Source organism: Leishmania mexicana, chromosome 24 (genome assembly GCF_000234665.1).
Source record: "Leishmania mexicana MHOM/GT/2001/U1103 complete genome, chromosome 24".
NCBI classification, from domain to species: domain Eukaryota; phylum Euglenozoa; class Kinetoplastea; order Trypanosomatida; family Trypanosomatidae; genus Leishmania; species Leishmania mexicana.
This window is the reverse complement of record NC_018328.1, coordinates 662,001-679,698: the sequence shown is the minus strand read 5'-3', so window position 1 is coordinate 679,698 and position 17,698 is coordinate 662,001. Positions and strand designations below refer to the sequence as shown.

Sequence of the window (17,698 nt, the reverse complement as noted above, 5' to 3'; positions counted from 1 at the left end):
GATGTCGTCGACGAATTCTCTAGATATCGCTCAATACTGACCATTTAAATCATACCTGACCATGCCGCTGCTGCTTATGGCAAGGGCAGGAAGCGGGGACCCATGAACGGGCAGCGACGACTACTGGTACTGCTCTCACTGTTGTCTTCCTTTGTTATGCTTGGGGGGAGATCGCACTGCGTCACTTGGTGTTGGCACCGCACGCTGGCTGTATTGGAAAGATACGTACACACAAGAAGCGCGCGTACTCCCTTTCTCTCTGTGTCCCTCGCGCGTGCGACACGTGGATCTTATCCTGACTATCGGTTTTTCTATCGGCACCCATTCCCGATCACCCGTCTCGTCGCTCTCCCAATTTGCCGGTGCCTCGGTGCGTACACAAGCACCTCTCGTCGAACGTCCACCGCTGCCTTGAGGCTCAACGTGGCGCTACGAGAAGCGAGGGCGGTCAACATGAGAGGAAACGATGACAGTTGTGGGGAGGTAGCTCTTGGTTGGAGCCGCCACTGGAGTAGGGCCCCTTCAGCTCACATGAGATCATGCCGTTGCACACATACACACACACACACGCACCTCCTTCACTACCTCACTTTCCCCGAAGAGGAGGAGGGTGCTGCGCAAGGTTGTCATCGCCAGCTCTAAGCGTATGAGTACCACATGTCGTGTGTGCCACCTCACTGCCTTTTCTCCCTTCCCGCACCCCAAGCACACACACACGCTCAACCAAGCCCACATCAGCGCAAACCCATCCAGAGCACTGCCAAGGCGAGGCAGCATCGACAGGAAGCAGTACAAGTTGAGGAGGTGCCACCGCGTACCCCCTGCACTAACACAGAGACAGGCAGACAGACGATCCCATGTTTCACTTCGGTGTTAGAGGCCGCCTTGTGGCGATGTCGGCAGTCTCGGCCGCTGCCCCGCTCAATATCACGGCGCGCCGTCTGCTCTCCTCTTCCGGCAATGCGTCGTCATCATCAGCGGCTTCGGTGACTGGCACAAGTATGTCCCCAGCAGGCACCACACGCGCACCTCCCTCTTCCTCATCCACGTTCACTTCAGCAGGACGGCACAAAGGCGTCAAGTCAATGTCGTCGCCGCCGGCAACATCAGCAGCAGTAGGCAGCATCCACAAGTTCAGCGACGACAAGACAGAGGCCTCCGCGTACGTGTGCGACGCTGACAACGTTCCTTCGTACTCCACTGCTTCGCACATGAGCTACCTCATGCTGCACAGCCGCCGACTCTGGCTGCCCCTAGTGCTCTACGCCTGCTACTACGCACTGTCGGCGTACCTCAACCCAGTGCAGGCGGGTCTGTACGCGACGGCCAGCGCTGTGGCACAGCGACTAAGCGTGCACGGCCGCAGAAACAAAGTTCACAAGGACATGACCGGCTACACATGCGTCGTGACAGGCGGCACGAGCGGCATCGGCCTCTACACAGCGATGCAGCTGCTGGACATGGGCGCCCACGTCATCATCGCTGCGCCTTCTGGAAAGGAGGAGGAGACGATGGATTTCCTACAGCGAAACTGCCGCGTTGCTGCGCCGGCTGCAACCGCGACAGTCGCGTCCTCCTCCGCTTCTCCTGGATGTGAGCCTCTCGAGAACCGTGTCACCTTCATCTCCATGGACTACATGGACCAGCTGGAGGTGATGGCAGCTGCTGCGCGCATCAAGGCCCTCGCGCACGACCGCATCGACCTCCTCGTGAACTGCGCGGGTGTGTGGAAGGAGGAGCCGACCGTGACGAAGCAGAAGTTTGAGGAACACATCGGCGTCAACTTCCTCGGGCCGTTCCACTTCACCGAGGCGTTGCTCCCGTCCCTGCGCAAGTCATCGCATAGGTGCGGTCGCATTGTGTACGTCACGTGCGCCTCACACAACGGCGTCTCCAGGGGGAACGTGGTGCGTGAGCGCATGATGTTGCTGCCCGGCCCGAACGAGTCGCAGATCACCGCGCGTTGCTACAGTGCGTCGAAGCTCGGCAACATTTACCATGCTCAGTCCATTGCGAACCGCCGCTATGAAGGCATCCCGCTGAACCGCCAGAGCGATCTGCACCCCGTCGATGTATGCTGCGCCGACCCGGGCTTCTGCTTCACCTCACTGCAGCAAGCAAACGTGAACCCGTTTCTCGGCAACAACATCGTCGCCCGCACGCTGCGGTCTCTGTGGATCAAGGATGCGTACGAGGGAAGCCAAACAGTCGTGAACTGCTGCGTGCGCGACACGATCGAGAACGGCGGCTACTACGCCGAGTGTGCGCTGATGCCAAGTGGGCTCAGCAAGCGCGCGCAAGACCCAAAGAGCCGCGACGATGTCGTGCACTGGGCTATGGCGAAGACAATTGCCAAGTACTACACGGTACGCCCGGAGTAAGAGCCGCCCCTCGATGGATGCGCCGGAGTATTGGAGGGAGGGGGGTCAGTGTGTATGTCCATGTGTACGTGTTATGCTGGTTCTCGTGACATGCTGATGGACTTCATGGTAATGAGGGTGGGGGTGAGGAGGCGGCGATCGTCGCCAGAGCGTCGTTGTACGAGTGGCTAAGTAACACAAGAAGAGCAGTAGCACGAAGAAGATGGTCAAACGAAAGATCCGCAGCGCTGGGCATGGGGAGAGGAAGGAGGGAGGGAGGTGGGCAAGTGCTCTGCACCCATTCCGTCTCGCTCTGCGTGCGCGCGCCTTGCTGCACCCTCCCTCTCCCTCCCTCCCCCCCCCTCGCATCCGCATCTGCCATCTCCTGTGCTCGTGTGCGTGTGTGTGTGTGTTGTGGGGGGAGGAGGAGGGCGTAGGTGCGTCCATATCCTCTATGTTGTTCCATGGGTATCTCCTCTCCTCCTGAAACTCTTGCGTGGATGGCGTTGTCTGTGCATGTGTGCACGGTTCTCGTTCTCTTTTAGTATCCATCACTCACGCGCACCTACGCAGGAGAACAGGGTGTGGCAGGCGTTCGACGTGGGGGGAACGCAAGGCGCAGCATGTATCGGTATGGTGCGAGCGCATCCGCGGTTGTGGGTGCAGCTGCGCCACGAGTGGTGCCCCGATACTCACAGCCCGCCGCCCTCCTACTCCGTCTTCATTGCAGCTGTGCTGACGGCGTTCGCCGCACCATCACCTTTGCCCATTCCGAACGACTGGCGCACACCCCCGCCCTCGCCCCGGCGCGGCGCTGGATAAGCAATGGCTCACGTGGGTTGACATCTTCGCCCATGGCCTCCCCTGCGTCGTCGCCTTCAGCTCCGTCAGCCGTCTCGAAGGCAGCATCAGACGACATCGTGGCGACAACCACAGCAAGCGGCTCTGGGGAGGCGACGCAGCAAGTCAAACTGCGCACTGCGCGTCCGTCGCCGCGCTCCATCTCGCATGTGAAGCAGAAGCCGCTCTTCCCGGGCATGTTCCGCCATGTCTCGATGTTCGAGGGCGAACACGTCTACCACTACGGCCGCCACACCTTCACCATCATGCGGGAGAGTGCGACCTTGGGTATAATGCCGGCAGGCTGTATCCTGGGCTACATTGTGACCCACATGTCCTCGTTGCCGGTGATTCCGTTTGAGGTGCAGTGCGTGTTCATGGCCAGCTTGTTCGTGCTGTCGCGCCTCATGGCAGCCGGCAGGCGCAATCGATGCACCAAGGACCTGACCGGTCGGCATGTTGTCCTCACCGGCGGCACCAGCGGCATCGGCAAGGCCACCGCGGCGCAGCTGGCAAAGATGGGGGCGGACATCACAATTATAGCCAAGGACTCGCCGCACGCCGCGGAGGCGCTCTTGTACGTCCGCAGCCACGCCAAGAACAGCGCAGATCAGCAAATCCATCTGCAGCCGCTGAACCTCGACGACTTCATCGCCGTGCGGGAGTACTGCAAGCGCGCGCGGCAGAGCAACCGCCCCATCGACATACTGGTGAACGCAGCGGGCGTGCTGCAGGAAAAGTACGTGACGACCCGCTTTGGCGATGACGTGCAGCTGGCCATCAACTTCCTTGGCCCGTATCTACTCACCGAGGGTCTGCTCCCGCTCGTGGAGGCAGCGCACGGCCGTATCGTCTACGTCGCGTGCGCTGCGCACGTTGGCGTGAAGGGGGACGTCGTGAAGACGTACCTCAGTGGACGTGGCGTATGGTCACCGCGGGTCGCAAACAAGTTCGACGGCTTGGAGCAGTACGGGTTCACAAAGCTCGGCAACATCTTCCACGCCCAGCAGCTTGCCCTCCGCTCTTACCCGAAGCCGGCGAAGAGTAGCGTGTCCTCGAGGCTGACGCGCCAGCAGCAGGTCATCAGGACTACTGGTGGACGCAAGCAGCCTGCGTCGCGCAGGTCCGGATACGCCGCCGCTGTTGAAGCCGCTGCAGCCTCACAGGCCAGCGGCACTGAAGCTGCCGGCGCCACGGCAACCGTAAGCATCGAGCCACGATTCACTTGCTGCGCCTGCTCACCAGGGGGAGTCATCACAAACCTATACCGCAGCACTCCGTTCTCCGGCACCTTCGTGTATCTCTACTACCTCTACATCCTTGTCATGCGCACCGCGTGGGAGGGGAGTCAGACGGTAGTGAACTGCTGCGTGCGGGACGACTTCAAGAACGGCGGGTACTACATGAACACGCGCTATCAGCCGGCCGGACTGTCCAAGACGGCCTGCAACGTGGCGGAGCGCGATCAGGTGATGACGTGGGCGCACAACAAGATGAAGCCGTACATGAAGTGGGAATAGGAAGCGCGCAGCCCTGTATGCGTGCATGTGCATGTGTGTGTGCGCGCGCGTGCGCACCCATCCAGGGGTTCGGGAAGAAGGGATGGATGGTCGCAGACGCACTCGAACTCCAGATAGCAAAGCAGGCAGCACCGCGAACGTGACGCGTGAAGGCACTCACAGACCTGCCACACACACACACACACAGAAGTGGTGCGTGAGTGGTTGGATAGGAGGGGAGAAGGCGACGAGGCGCCTCGTGGCCGTGGAGGGTGGCGTGCTGCGGCAGCCTCGCTGCATCCCTTAGTCATCTTTCTTGTGCATCTCTCTCTCCCTCTCTCTCTGCGTGCGGTGAAGAGGGAGGGGCTGTGCATCCCCACCCTCTACGCCACTGGGGCTGGGGTGACGATGCGCATGGTGATGGCGGGTGGCCGTGACACGTGCGGCAAGCCTCCTCTCTCTCCCTCATCTATGACTACCGCCCTCCGCCCCCCCCCTTTCTCACTCGCGTTCCTCGGCGCATTCGGCCTGCTGGCCCTCCTCTGCGACGTAAAAGTGGATTCTCCTCACACAACGCTCATACAAGCGCTCACTGGCAGACCTACACACACATACAAGCACACGCGCGCGCATACATCGACCCTTTCCCTCTGCCGAAGCACACAAAATGGGTCTCACTCAGGATCAGACGCAGCGCGTCAAGACGGCTTTCCTTAGCTACGCCCAAGGGCAGCCGAAGGTAAGCGAGGCCATGATGGATCAGCTCATCTGTGGCGCCATCCCCGGGCTGTCCTGGGAGCAGCTGCAGGCGAAGAAGGCGGTGCGAAAGGTAGGCGCAGATGGCTACGACCTTGGAGCCTTCTTTGCCATTGTAAACTCCGACCCGGCGTACATCGCCTTCATCCAGCAGCACTTCCCGCCTGCCCCGCCGGAGCAGAGGGAGCCGGAGGTGGACGCACTGGCGCTGAAGACCGCTAAGGGCTTCTAAGCATACAGAGACAGAGACACACACACACATGCACCTGGAGAGTGTTGCACGGTCCTGCAGAGGAGGAGGGTGATGGCAAGCGCGGTTGTGGTCGAAGGCGTGAGGACGTCTGCTTCATTTTATGTGTTCAGCTAACGCTCTCCGACGTCAATGCGAGGCCCCTCTTCGCTTATCCAGTGACTCCACCACCCCCTTGCTCCATCGACGGAAATGTGCACGCGGAGTCGGGGATTAGAGGTGGCCTGCCACGGCATTCATCAGGCTCCCCCCTCCCTCTCCTCCCTCCCCTCCCCTTCGCCTTTCCTTTCACCATTGTATCCGTGAAGCTGTTCGTAAGACGGCGCTGTGCTTGCCACAACGACCTGCCCGTCGACGCCGGCGTGCGTGCGTGATGCTGATGATGTCGCTTATGTTTCGTTTGGTGTTGTTTTCTTCTTGTTTTGTTTTTCGCGTATCCCGTCTTCCGGCGGACCTTCATCTCCTTGCGTGCGGCGTTGCCGTGGAACGGTCTATGTAGAGATCTTGAAGGGCGTGCACACACTCGCCAACTCTCTCCCCTACCTCCGCAATCGTGCCAGCAACCTCGACAGCAACAGTCGCCGGTTAAAGTGGAAGTGGGCTCGTCTCCCCTTAATCCCTGCACACACACACCCCTCCCCCGCAGCGAGCATTAGCGTGCCTGTGCGAGGAGGGGGAGGTGCGGAAGAACGAGCCCCCCCCCATCTTCCCAACCTCTTCCTTTACTCCGATACGCGTTAGCCTGCGTGCGGAATGGGTGCGTGCTTTCTGCAAGCCGCCACCGCCCGCGCAGGGGTCGGCGCAGTTCTCTTCCCTGTGTCGCCGTTGCGTGTTGGTCATCCCCTCCTCACGCGCCACGGTGACTACTGCAGTACACGTGCACTGACTTTCGTACATAATGGCTCCCTACTCCTCCCCCTCTCTCCACCTCTCGCGCACCCACGCGTGCATGTGTAACTTGTACGCAGATACACGCCAACTGCTAAGGCGTTCACCATCTCTTCTCCCAACCTTTCTCCGCTCAGCTGTTTCACCGGAGAGTGTAAAGTCGGTCTACAGAGAAACCATCAAAACCATTACGCTTCTCCTGCTCCCTACCTCCCCACAATGGACAGCGACTTGTCGGCTGAGATAGCGCGCATCGAGGCAGAGTTGGCGCAAGATGCAGAGTTGCGCCAGCAGCAGCAGCAGCAGCTGGCGCCGCAGCTGCAACAGCAGCCTCCTGCCTCCTTGTTTGGCTTTGGCCAAACAGCCCCCGCCCAGCCGCAACAGCAGCAGCAGCAGCAACTGTTCCAGACCCAGCCTCAACAACCACAGCAGCAGCCATCCAATCCCTTCAACGTCAATGCCAGTCCATTCATGCCGACACCGCAGCAGCCTGATTACTCGCAGCAGCAGCAGCAGCAGCAGCAGCAGCAGCAGCCCATAGGTGGCGCTGGGCAAGCCGCCGCGTCATCCTTTGCACCAACGCCAATCGTTCACAGCTTCTCCAAGGATACGGACAGCCGCTCGATCTTCATCGGCAACTTGCCAAGGGGCACCGACGGCACCACGACGACGCCGGAGGAGCTAGTGCAGTTCTTCGCTGACTGCGGCAACATTCTCAACTGCACGGTGCTGAAGGACCGCGCGACAGGAGAGCTGAAGGGCACTGCCTACATTGAATTCGCCGACTACACGGCGATGGGCAAGGCCATCGACACAAAGAACAACGCCAACTTCAAGGGCAGCACCATAATCGTATGCGTGAGTACGTCCCCTCTCTTTTATTTGCAGTTTTCTTTGCCTAGGCTTCTAAAAACCCATGCAGCGGCCTCGTGCGAGGAGGAGGGGGGTGCGCGTGGGCGGAGTGTGTCCGTCTGTGGCGACGGAGGTGTGCTTCGCTGGCGTGCTGTCTTTGGTTAGAGGGGTTGTGCACGTGTGCCCGCACACTGGCATCGAAGACAGCGCACGTGGAGCACACACACACACACACTCCCTCCCTCACGCATATGACCTCCCCTCCCCTCCCCTCCCCTCCCCTCCCCCACCCCTCCCCCTAACTAAAAGGAGCACCTGCCCATGCACACACGCACGTTTGTCCGTGTGTGCACAGCGGGGTGGAGTGGGGTGTGGAGTTGGTGCATGCGACTGTATACGTGAATGGTGCCGATGCAGGTGTGTGCGTGTGTAGGTGATCAGCGCAGAAGTCGGGGAGTTGGACGGCAGACAGACAGACAGACAGACGCAACAGCAAAAGGGTGCGACTCGCACGCGGAGCGGTGTGCAGCCGTCATGAAGACACATACGGACAACTGGACGGGCGAACTACAAAGAGCCACATACGCACACACAACGAAAACTTTTAAAGCAAAGGGGGAAACAACGAAAAAGCACGCGTGCGTGGAGGTGTGATGGTGACCGTGGTGCGCGTCGGTTGTGGTGGTAAGAGGATCGAGGTGGTGATGAGGTGGCGGCGAGCACACACACACACACACACATTCACATAGCGAGAGCGGCGAGAAAGTGAGGAGGAGAGCAGAGCGAGGGAAGTTGGGGTGCGGAGTACTGGAACCGTGCGCGAGTCCCAGATCAAACCGCTGCACCTTCGCCCCCCTTTTCCCTCCCTCTCCCTGCCCCTTCCGCTCCCTTTGTTTTTTTTTCCTCTGCGCATGTGTGTCTGTAGCCCATCCACTGCGTTCACCGCGATCACCGAACACGCCCGCGCCTTCACCGCGCCCTCACACCTGCCGAGGCCATCACGCAACAACCAGAAGAAACATAAAACACAAAACACAACTGAGGTCCCCACCCCTTCCCCCTTCCCCCACACGCCCACACGCCCACACACACACACACACACACATACGCATACGCGGACGGACGGACGCGAATAGAAAAAAAAGGGCCAAAAGAGACGGACGGCAGACAACAACAACGAACACAACTAAAAAGAAAAAAAAGAGGGGCGCCACACAGCGGGTACGTGACACACGCATCCACACACCTGTATCATATATATATAGATATAGATCTAGATAGAATATATGTATTATATAATAGTACCTTTCCTCTGTGTGTGTGTGTGTATGTGTGTGTGCCGGACGGGGTATGTATATATACGTGTGTGTGTGTGTGTACGTGTATGTGCGGGTGCGTCTCTCTCCCTCTCTCTCCCCCTCCCTGCCTTTCTTTTTTTTCCCCCACCCCACCCCCTTTGCGTGTGGCTTTCGCTGTCTGCCTGTCCTTGTTTGCCCTCTGGTCTCCCTCTCTGTGTCCTCTCACGTTATCTCATCAACCTCTCTCCTCGCATGCTCCCTCCCCTCCCTTCCCCTCCCCCGCTGCTGCAGGTAAAGACTCCTCAACTTTGTATCAACATCCTTAACCCCCTTACTTTCGCTCTCCGCCTCTCCTCACTACTTCCCTCTCCCCTCTGCCTCTCCTCACCCTCTCTCTCCTCACTCAACTACAGGTGACCCACAAGCGGTCCAACTTCAAGCCGGGCCGCGGTGGCCGCGGTGCTGGCCGTGGTCGTGGCCGTAGCGGCGCTGAGCCGCTCCAGGCGCTCGCCACCTTCATGACCATGCTTGGAGCCGCCAGCGGCTACCGCGGCCGTGGAGGTCGTGGAAGCAGTGCTCGCGGTGGCGGCGGTGCGCGTGGGGGCGGTGGTCGCGGTGGCGGCCTGAGTGGTGGTGCGCCAAAGCCACAAAGCGGGAATCCGTCCGGTGGCTTTCAGCCATACCAGTAAGTCGTGGGTAAAACGTGTGAAGAACGCGGGAGGGAGGAGGGGGGAACACGGTAAAGCAAAGCACATCGGTATGGGCACGACGGGAACTCGAGGTCAATGTCCCGTACCGCAGGATGTGGCGGTGGTGGGGTAATGTGCGAATCGAGGGCCAGTAGGCGAACCAGTGCGTGTGCGTGTGGGTTGGTGGGTGTCGTGAGGGTGCACGTGTGACACAAGTCGAGGAAGAGAAGAGCAGCGATTATTGACGGAGAAGGAAGCGGGGATAATTGTGTATTCTGGCAGCCCTCTGCGCCACCTCCCTCCCTCTCCCACTCTCCTCTAAGCCACCTCTACGTCTATCCCCTTTTGTGTGAACATCATCACACACAGACACACGTGCTCGCATGTCCACCAGCTTGCCCGAGGTGGTCTCGCCTACCCATCCACCACCACCACCATCACCCTTCCTCCCTCTCCCCCGCCAGTTTCGCACACGCACACGACATACATGACATACATGCAAGAACTCGCCCATGTGCATACACCCATAAGCGTGTATACCATCTCGGTGCGAAGGAATGCCGTGGCTTCTCCGTGATGATCTCTCTCTATTTCTCTCGTGTATCTTTGTATCTCGGTGTTCATGTCCGTGTGTGTGTGTGTGTGTGTGTGTGTGTGTGTGTGTGTGTGTGTACGGCCGCCTGTGCGCACCTCTGTATGTGCGCGTGTGTCTGCGGAATTGTGTCTGATGGAGTACTAACCGAAGAGTGAAGAACAACTTAGCCAGAAACAATCTTGTCACCCCCCCCCATTGTCACCCGGCTGGGGAGGAGAGCAGAGGGATGGGGGAGGGAGGTTGGCGTCGTATGAACACTGCCAACGCGGATGTGCAGTCGAGCCCGTGCGCGGCTCCTCCTTGCTCCTGCGCTGTGTTCTCGTGTGTCTGTGTGTCATCCACGCGTGGAGAGGTGACGAAAGGGGGAGGGGCGAGCGCCTCACCCAGAATCCGCCGCCACCGTTGTCGCCACTTCTTCTCCTCTTCCTCGCTCCCTCTACCTCTCGACGCGCTGGTAATGTGCCCACGCTTTTACTCATGAGAAAGGTGGGAGGGGGAGGGGCAGTGTTGTTGCGGTATTGGCCCCTCACCCCCCCCATTCAGGCCCCCACCCCGAAACTCTCGCTCTGGGACGCACCTCCATCTCTTCATCACCCTTCCTGTCTTCCTCCTCCGTGCTATGGTGCCCACTAGCTCTTCTCTGTCGTGTGCGTGTGTCTCTGCCTCGTTGTCGATACACACCTGTGTGTTGTGCCTGCAACACTCCCATTCGCGTCCTCTGTCTTTGTGGTCGCGCGCATCGCATAGTAACGCGACTTTGCGGAGAAGGGCACTCTCATTTTGTTTTCCTTGTTCTCCTCCTCGGCCGCCGGATACAGCACACGCACGCACACACAGACGCGCGCATAAGCGGCACATATAGTTTCCTGAGCACGCGCATAACACACGCGTAGATAAGCATCACTAGGCATTGACTGAGCCTGAGCTGCTGAGCTTCTTTCGCCCACCCACCCCCAACCTTTGTGCTGCTGCTGCGGCACACACTCATCCTCAGCAACATAGGACCAAGTCCCACCCACCCCCATCCCATCGTTAGACCATGTCGACCATCAACACAGAAGCCATTCTAGAGTGGTGCTTGGGTGTCCAGTACGCCCTGCGCACCATTGGCGCGTACCTTCAGCTTGGCTTTTCCCTCGGGGCGGTGCAGGCACGCCACGCCTGCGTGCCGTACCAGCTCCTTGCGTACAAGGCGAAGTGTGCGTGGCGCTACAACACCGCCGCACCAGAAGACGGACCGATCTACCTCGAGAGGCGCGACGCCGAGAGCTCCACACAGACGTCGAATGGTCACGTTACCAAGAGAGGCGCTCCGCCGTGCGCGCAGGCGAGCGGCGCCATCGACCCGCTACTTTTCCTGGCAGAGCTGCTGGCCAAGTTCGACTCACTCGCCGCCATCACACACAGCGAGGCAGTCGACGTGCGGCTGCTCCAGCGACTCATGCATCAAGACATCCTTGTTTGTAGGCAGCGCAACGCACAGATCGCCGCCGGCATGGCGGTTCCGAGTAAGAGCAGCCACGCTAGCGAGGAGAACATTGTCTTCCGTCTTTCCGAGACCGATGCCACGTATGCCTCGGTGGTGGCAGCCGGGCACCCAACCACCATCACGTACCGCGACTTGGTTATTCTCATAACGCTGCTCAGTGAGGCCATCGCGTGGGACCTCTTGTGGATCCACGAAGGGCAAGACCGGAAAAGGGCGCAACAGCAGTCGAAGATGGCCGGCGCCGCAGCAGCGCCGGTGCTGCTGCTGCCGCCGCCGCCGCCGCGCCCAACTGAAGCGGACTGTCTGGCGCTCATGCTGCCCAACTCGGTGGAATACAATGCGGTATGGATGGCCGCAGCGCGGGGTGGACCGCTGCACACCCTCCTCGACGTTCTCTACCGCAACAGCAATAGCGAGCAGCCCAAGGCAGAGCGTGGCACCTACCGTCCTTGCCGGACTGCGCTGCTGAACACGAATCTGGCGAGCAACACCATGCTCTACCACGCGATCGAGTGCTCGGGAAGCGTCATGATCGTGATGGACGTCGCCTACGTGCCTCTCCTCTTTTGCCGCCGAAAGAGTGACGACGCCGCCGACGACGACGACCAGAACGTGACGTCAAAGCTTGAGCTGAACGTGCCGCCTCATGTGAAGCGCATCTACCTCTGGCGCAGCACCAACGCCGCGGGGCAGCCCGTGTCCAGTCCCATGACAACAGAAATGGAGGAGCTCCTGCGGGCCTTCAACGCAAGCGCCTACGGTGAAGCCAAGTCGCTGAAAGCAGCGGACCCGTCTGCCAGCGACAGTGTTCTGGCCCCGCCATCCACGCCGCTGCTGGATCTCTACGACGTGGTGAAGCCTTTCTTCTTGCGCGCGCAAGCCGACATGGCCTTCACAGTAGGCGAGACGCGCCATACCTACCTCATCAGCAGCCCGCGCGTGCGCCTACTCATGCACGTCATCCTCTCCCACCCGCCGCCGTCGTGGAAGTCGATGCTGGCCCTGCGCAAACCTTCCTCCGCCAAGAATGGCAGTGCGGAGCCGTACGCGACAGCTGCCGCCTCAGTCAAGGGTCGAAAACAGCTGCAGCACTACAAGACCAAGATGGCCTCCATCCTTTCCCGCCTGCTTCGCCGGTTCCACCACACGCAGCCGATCCTCTTTATCTACACCTCCGGCACATCGGGCTTGCCCAAGGCCGCACGGTTCAGCCACCTGCGCTTCTTCGCGACCGGCTTCCTCTCCCGCGTCTTGTACTACCGTGACAAGATTACCGAAACCGTTGTGCAACAGATGGACGAGGTGGACTATGTAGCCACACACACGGCGGCGGCGGGAGCAGCGTCAGCACCTGGGCCGTCACAACAGCAGCAGCTGTCTTCCTCTTCCCCTCCCACCTCCCTAACACGGCCGCCCGCGTCCGGCAAGCGGGAAACACCAACAGAAAAGACGGACAAAGATGGCATGCCTACCGTCGCGAGAAGCATCGAGTACCACTGCCCGGTTGTGCCGCACGTCTTCGGCATCGAGTCCCTGGGCGTCAAGTGCCGCGAGCGCAGCATCGTCGAGGTAGCCCTTTTTGCCCTCTGGAGCGCTTCCCTGTGGTGTCTCCGCCTCTTCGCGGCAGTCCTCGGCCTGGAGTACTTCGTCGCCTCCGCGGTGGAGCAGCGACTCTACACGCCGGCGCAGCTCGCTGCCATCGAGAATGAGCGCCGCCTCATCACCTTGTATAACTGCCTGCCCATGTGTCATACCGTCGGCAGCGTCTTCTGCCTTGGCCATCTCTTGCACGCGCTGGAGGAGCAGCAGCATGCCTGGGCGCAAACACGCCGCTGTGCACCGCGCCACACTCGCCTCGCCGCCACCGTGCCCACTGTGCGCATGATTATCCGAACCAAGTTCAGCGCCTCGCAGTTCCGCAAGGACCTGCAGCGCTACCACGTCACGGTTGTCCAGTACATCGGCGAGGTCTTGCGGTACGCCGTGCTGTACGAGCGCAGCCACTCCCCCATCCAGGACACGCCATCCTCCGCTGACGCGACGGCGGAGACGGCGTCGATGACGACGGAGGTGGATGCGTTGGCGGCGCTGAACCGCACGGTATGGCGGGTGCCGTACGCCTTCGGCAACGGACTGCGCCAGGACATCTGGGTCGAGTGCATGCGCCGACTGAACATCGCGCACCCGCTTGAGTTCTACAGCTCCACCGAGGGCAACATTTTCCTCTTGAACCTGTTTGGCATGCCAGGCATCGTGGGACACATCCCGCGCTTCCCGCGCCCGATCGAGTGGCTCAGTACGCAGTACATCCCCATCTTCCCATTCCGTGTGTTGCGGTTCGATGAGGAGACCCAGCAGGTATACCGCGACCCCAAGACGGGATACTGCTCGCACTGCGACGTCGGCGATGTGGGCGAGGTGGTGGGAGAAGTGATCGAGGGCTTTGACGTGTTCGCGCTTCGCCGCTTTGATGGATACCACAAGGCCACCCACGGCGCTGTTGCTGCCGACGGCGCCTCTATCGGCAACCGCAGCGGCGGTACGAAGGCGAAGTCGACGGCGCCAGCCGACCAGGAAGAGGATAAGGCGGCGCGGGAGGACAAGGTCATTCGCCATGTGCTGTGGCCGCACCGAAACGACTGCTACTTCTTATCTGGCGACCTCATTCGAATGGACCGCTTCGGCTTCTGCACCTTCATTGACCGCGTCGGTGACACCTTCCGTTGGAAAGGCGAGAACGTCAGCACGCTTGAAGTGTCCAACGCCCTCAACTCCATCCACACAACGCGCGTCGGGGTGCAGGAGGCCGTCGTGTACGGTGTGGAGCTGCCAGGGCGTGAGGGGCGAGCTGGTATGGCCATGCTGAGCCTGCAGCCGCGACACCTGTGCTCGTCCTCGGACGGATGCAGCAGCACGAGCCGCAGCTCGACGTCGTCCCGGTCGCCGGCCCCGTCGCGGCCGCAGTCCCTCACCCTCGCCGAGGAGCGTCGCTTTCTCCAGGATGACCTGCACGGCTTTCTCACTGGCAAAGTGCGGCGCAACGGTGATGGGACGGAGAATCAGGCAATGCTTCCGGCCTCCGCGATTCCACTATTTCTGCGCATGCATGATCTGGTGGCGGACGACAACCAAGACGGTGACAACGGGGTCAGCTCCTCCGAGGTGCGGTCGAACAAGCACGCTGTGGCCGAGGATGCCACACAGACGTCTACGTTCAAGTACAAGAAAGGCATCCTCATCAATCAGGGCTACGAGTTCGACGGGAGCTCGACGACTTGCGCGGAGGTGCCAGTGAGTGCGTGGGGCAGCAGCATCACTGGCGAAGACGAGGCGACGACGACGCCGTACGTGCGCGTCTACGTACTTGTGTCCAACCAGGCGGCGCTGAAGGAGTTGGCGTTGCCGCCGGTGGGCTCGAAGGGTGCCAGCGGTGCCCCACACGCCGCCGGCTACGTCCCGCTAACAGCCGCGACTCGTGCCATTCTCGGTGCGAACATGGAAAAGTGCGGCTGGTAAAATGAAACAAAACCATCTCTCTCTCACACACGCACGCACACGATGTTTATGGCTGTGGCAGTGATGAGTGCGGGTGGCACATCGGCGTGTGTGTGCGTGCGTGTGTGATGTCGTGCGCGGGCGCGCTCTCTGACTTTTAAAAAGAGGTCGATGACCTGGTATGGGAAGCAGAGCGCCGATCAGCGGGGGAGAGGGTTGTCATGCACGTGTTATGTGTCTACGTTTTGCCTCTGTGTTTATGTCTGCGTGTCTGTGTGTGTGTGTGTGTGCAGGGGAGAGATCGGTCTATGTGTATAGCAGTGTAAGGTGGCATCATGTGCCGCTGTGCTTCTCCCATCGGCAGCGAATGCGTCTCCTCACCCAACACAGATCTCCTCCTTACCCTCCCCCTCCCTTTCCACCTCCACACCACGCCGCTCCCGCTCACTTTTCTTCTCCGGCACTGCCTCTCTCTCTGACTATCCTCGCCTCGGTGTATGCGCGGGTGTGCAGGGACGAGGGCACCTTCTGGAGCCCTACCACACACAGGCAGCACACGAACTTTCGAACAGCCAGAGAGAGAGATGCCGATATCCCACGGCGTGGATCTGCACATGTACGTGCAAGTCTGAGCTGGTGTGTGTGCGTGTGTGTGTTTGTGCTTCCCTGTTGTGCGCCAGTCGCCTTCCGTGCCTTCCTTATTGAACAGAACACCGACAATCGCACCCAGGCGTGTGTGTGCGCGCTACCCAGCCGCTTCCCACCACCACTCCTCCCCATGCACTGCTTAGTTGGGTATCGGCCGTGGTACAAGGCGGATAGGTTGCTGTGCCTCCAACCCTCGAGGTGGCCCTTCCGCACTGGCGGTAAGGGCAGTACGTGAGCGCGTGTGCGCGAGGAAGATTCCTCGGGCGGCATCTGCCTCGGCCCCCCCTCCACGTCCTTTCCTTCCCTCCCTCATACCTGTGGATGCCGGCCACCTCCGTGCATATTGTCTCAGGGCCTAGTGCCTCCACTCTCTGTGTGAGAGGAAGCCAACGCCGCCGCCCCCCCTTATCCCTCCCAACAGTGAACCACTTCTGGTAGTGGCAGGGTCAGGTCCTCGATGGTGCGACATCGGGGCGACCGACGACAATGAGCACGGTCACGCCATCCGTATGATGGGCGAAGTGTCCGCGTGACTCGAGCGTATCCCGCTACCCGGCCCTCACACTGCCTGCTGGTGGAGGGGAGCCTCAGACACGTCGAGGGGGGATGTGCCGGGTGGCGGCGGGAATGATAAAAGCGGGAGTGAGGCAGGTGGATGGGTGGGTGACGTTTGTGGCAGGGGCCGTGCTCCGATGATTGGGTCGGCTCATGGCTGTAACGCCCGTGTTCACCGGTGTTTCGCACCAGGCGTTGGGGCCTGTGGCAGGGCCAGGGGTGGGGGGAAGAGTGACCTCATGTTGTATCGCAGAGAGTAGACGCGCTGAAGATATTATTCTTCCATGCTTTTTGATCTCTTGCAGACATGTCTGATGTCGCTGGGAACACCAATGCATGCATGCTCTCCCACTCCTCAGTTTCCCTGCCTTCACCCCCCCCCCTCCCCCTCCCCCTTCGTGTGCTTTCGACAACGTCTGTGTAGTCCCTTCCCCTCCGCTTATGCATCTGCGAACTCAGCTCGCTCATACTCGCCTGTTTTCTTACTCCTCGTATCGCGCCAGCGGTAGAAGCATATATACACAGACACGGGTGCAACGAAACATGATCGCCCCGCTCAGTGTGAAGGACAACGACAAGTGGGTGGACACGCATGTCGGCAAAACGACCGAGATCCACCTGAAGGGCAACCCGACCACTGGATACATGTGGACGCGCGTTGGTTTTGTGGGCAAAGATGTGCTCAGCGATGAGATCCTGGAAGTTGTCTGCAAGTACACGCCGACACCATCCTCGACTCCTATGGTGGGAGTTGGTGGCATCTACGTTGTGCTCGTGAAACCGCGGAAAAGGGGCCATCACACGCTGGAGCTGGTCTACACGCGCCCCTTCGAGGGCATCAAGCCAGAAAACGAGCGGTACACGTTGCACCTCAACGTGAAGTAGACAATGAAAACGGAAGAACGCAGAGGAACCACGCGCCGTGTGCGCATGCGTCTGTGTGTGTGTGTGTGTGTGTGTGTGTGTGTGTCTGCGCACCCACCCACCCCAAAGCTCACGTCGCGATGTGCCGACGATCCCTGCCTTCTTATTCCAGGGCCATCGTCGTCCACGTCTTCCCCACCCCACCCTCATCCTGATAAGCCTCCGCATATACCTCTGCTTGGCGTGCATCATGCTGCTGGCGACTGTTAAAGCAGAGAAGACGGCGGTGCAGTCGGGCTCTCGATCGAGTGAATGTAAAGGATCGGCTTTCGGCCCTCATGTCTTCACACATGTGCACGTACACAACGGGTGCGTATGCAGGCCTATACGTGTGCGCACACACACCCACCTCCGAGGCACATCACGCTACATCATGTCTGATGATCGCCGTTTGCGTTCTGCCCTTGTTGCCTCGTCGTCTTATCTCCCGTCTACGCCGGCCCACCAGCTCAGAAGCCCCACACGCCTGGCAAGCTTCTCTTTTATTCTTCCCTTTTACCTTTCAGTTTTCGATGCGGTGCCTCCCTCACCTTCCCACACGCACACATGCATGCACCTGC

General features: G+C 60.2%; 6 protein-coding genes across 6 annotated transcripts; all 6 read left to right on the top strand.

Moving 5' to 3' along the window:
* Window positions 1-857: 857 nt before the first annotated feature.
* LMXM_24_1820 (putative short chain dehydrogenase/reductase) lies at window positions 858-2,381 on the top strand (the record flags this gene model as incomplete). The annotated part of the gene is made up of 1 exon (XM_003875950.1): window positions 858-2,381. The coding sequence occupies one exon, from the start codon at window positions 858-860 to the stop codon at window positions 2,379-2,381; it is 1,524 nt and encodes a 507-aa protein (XP_003875999.1).
* A 1,016-nt stretch (window positions 2,382-3,397) lies between these two features.
* On the top strand, window positions 3,398-4,720 carry LMXM_24_1810 (putative short chain dehydrogenase/reductase; the record flags this gene model as incomplete). Its single annotated transcript, XM_003875949.1, has 1 exon — window positions 3,398-4,720. The coding sequence occupies one exon, from the start codon at window positions 3,398-3,400 to the stop codon at window positions 4,718-4,720; it is 1,323 nt and encodes a 440-aa protein (XP_003875998.1).
* Window positions 4,721-5,366: 646 nt separating this feature from the next.
* Window positions 5,367-5,687, top strand: LMXM_24_1800 (conserved hypothetical protein; the record flags this gene model as incomplete). Its single annotated transcript, XM_003875948.1, has 1 exon — window positions 5,367-5,687. The coding sequence occupies one exon, from the start codon at window positions 5,367-5,369 to the stop codon at window positions 5,685-5,687; it is 321 nt and encodes a 106-aa protein (XP_003875997.1).
* A 1,125-nt stretch (window positions 5,688-6,812) lies between these two features.
* LMXM_24_1790 (conserved hypothetical protein) lies at window positions 6,813-7,610 on the top strand (the record flags this gene model as incomplete). The annotated part of the gene is made up of 1 exon (XM_003875947.1): window positions 6,813-7,610. The coding sequence occupies one exon, from the start codon at window positions 6,813-6,815 to the stop codon at window positions 7,608-7,610; it is 798 nt and encodes a 265-aa protein (XP_003875996.1).
* Window positions 7,611-11,066: 3,456 nt separating this feature from the next.
* On the top strand, window positions 11,067-15,032 carry LMXM_24_1780 (fatty acid transporter protein-like protein; the record flags this gene model as incomplete). The annotated part of the gene is made up of 1 exon (XM_003875946.1): window positions 11,067-15,032. The coding sequence occupies one exon, from the start codon at window positions 11,067-11,069 to the stop codon at window positions 15,030-15,032; it is 3,966 nt and encodes a 1,321-aa protein (XP_003875995.1).
* Window positions 15,033-16,757: 1,725 nt separating this feature from the next.
* Window positions 16,758-17,099, top strand: LMXM_24_1770 (inhibitor of cysteine peptidase; the record flags this gene model as incomplete). The annotated part of the gene is made up of 1 exon (XM_003875945.1): window positions 16,758-17,099. The coding sequence occupies one exon, from the start codon at window positions 16,758-16,760 to the stop codon at window positions 17,097-17,099; it is 342 nt and encodes a 113-aa protein (XP_003875994.1).
* Window positions 17,100-17,698: the final 599 nt, after the last annotated feature.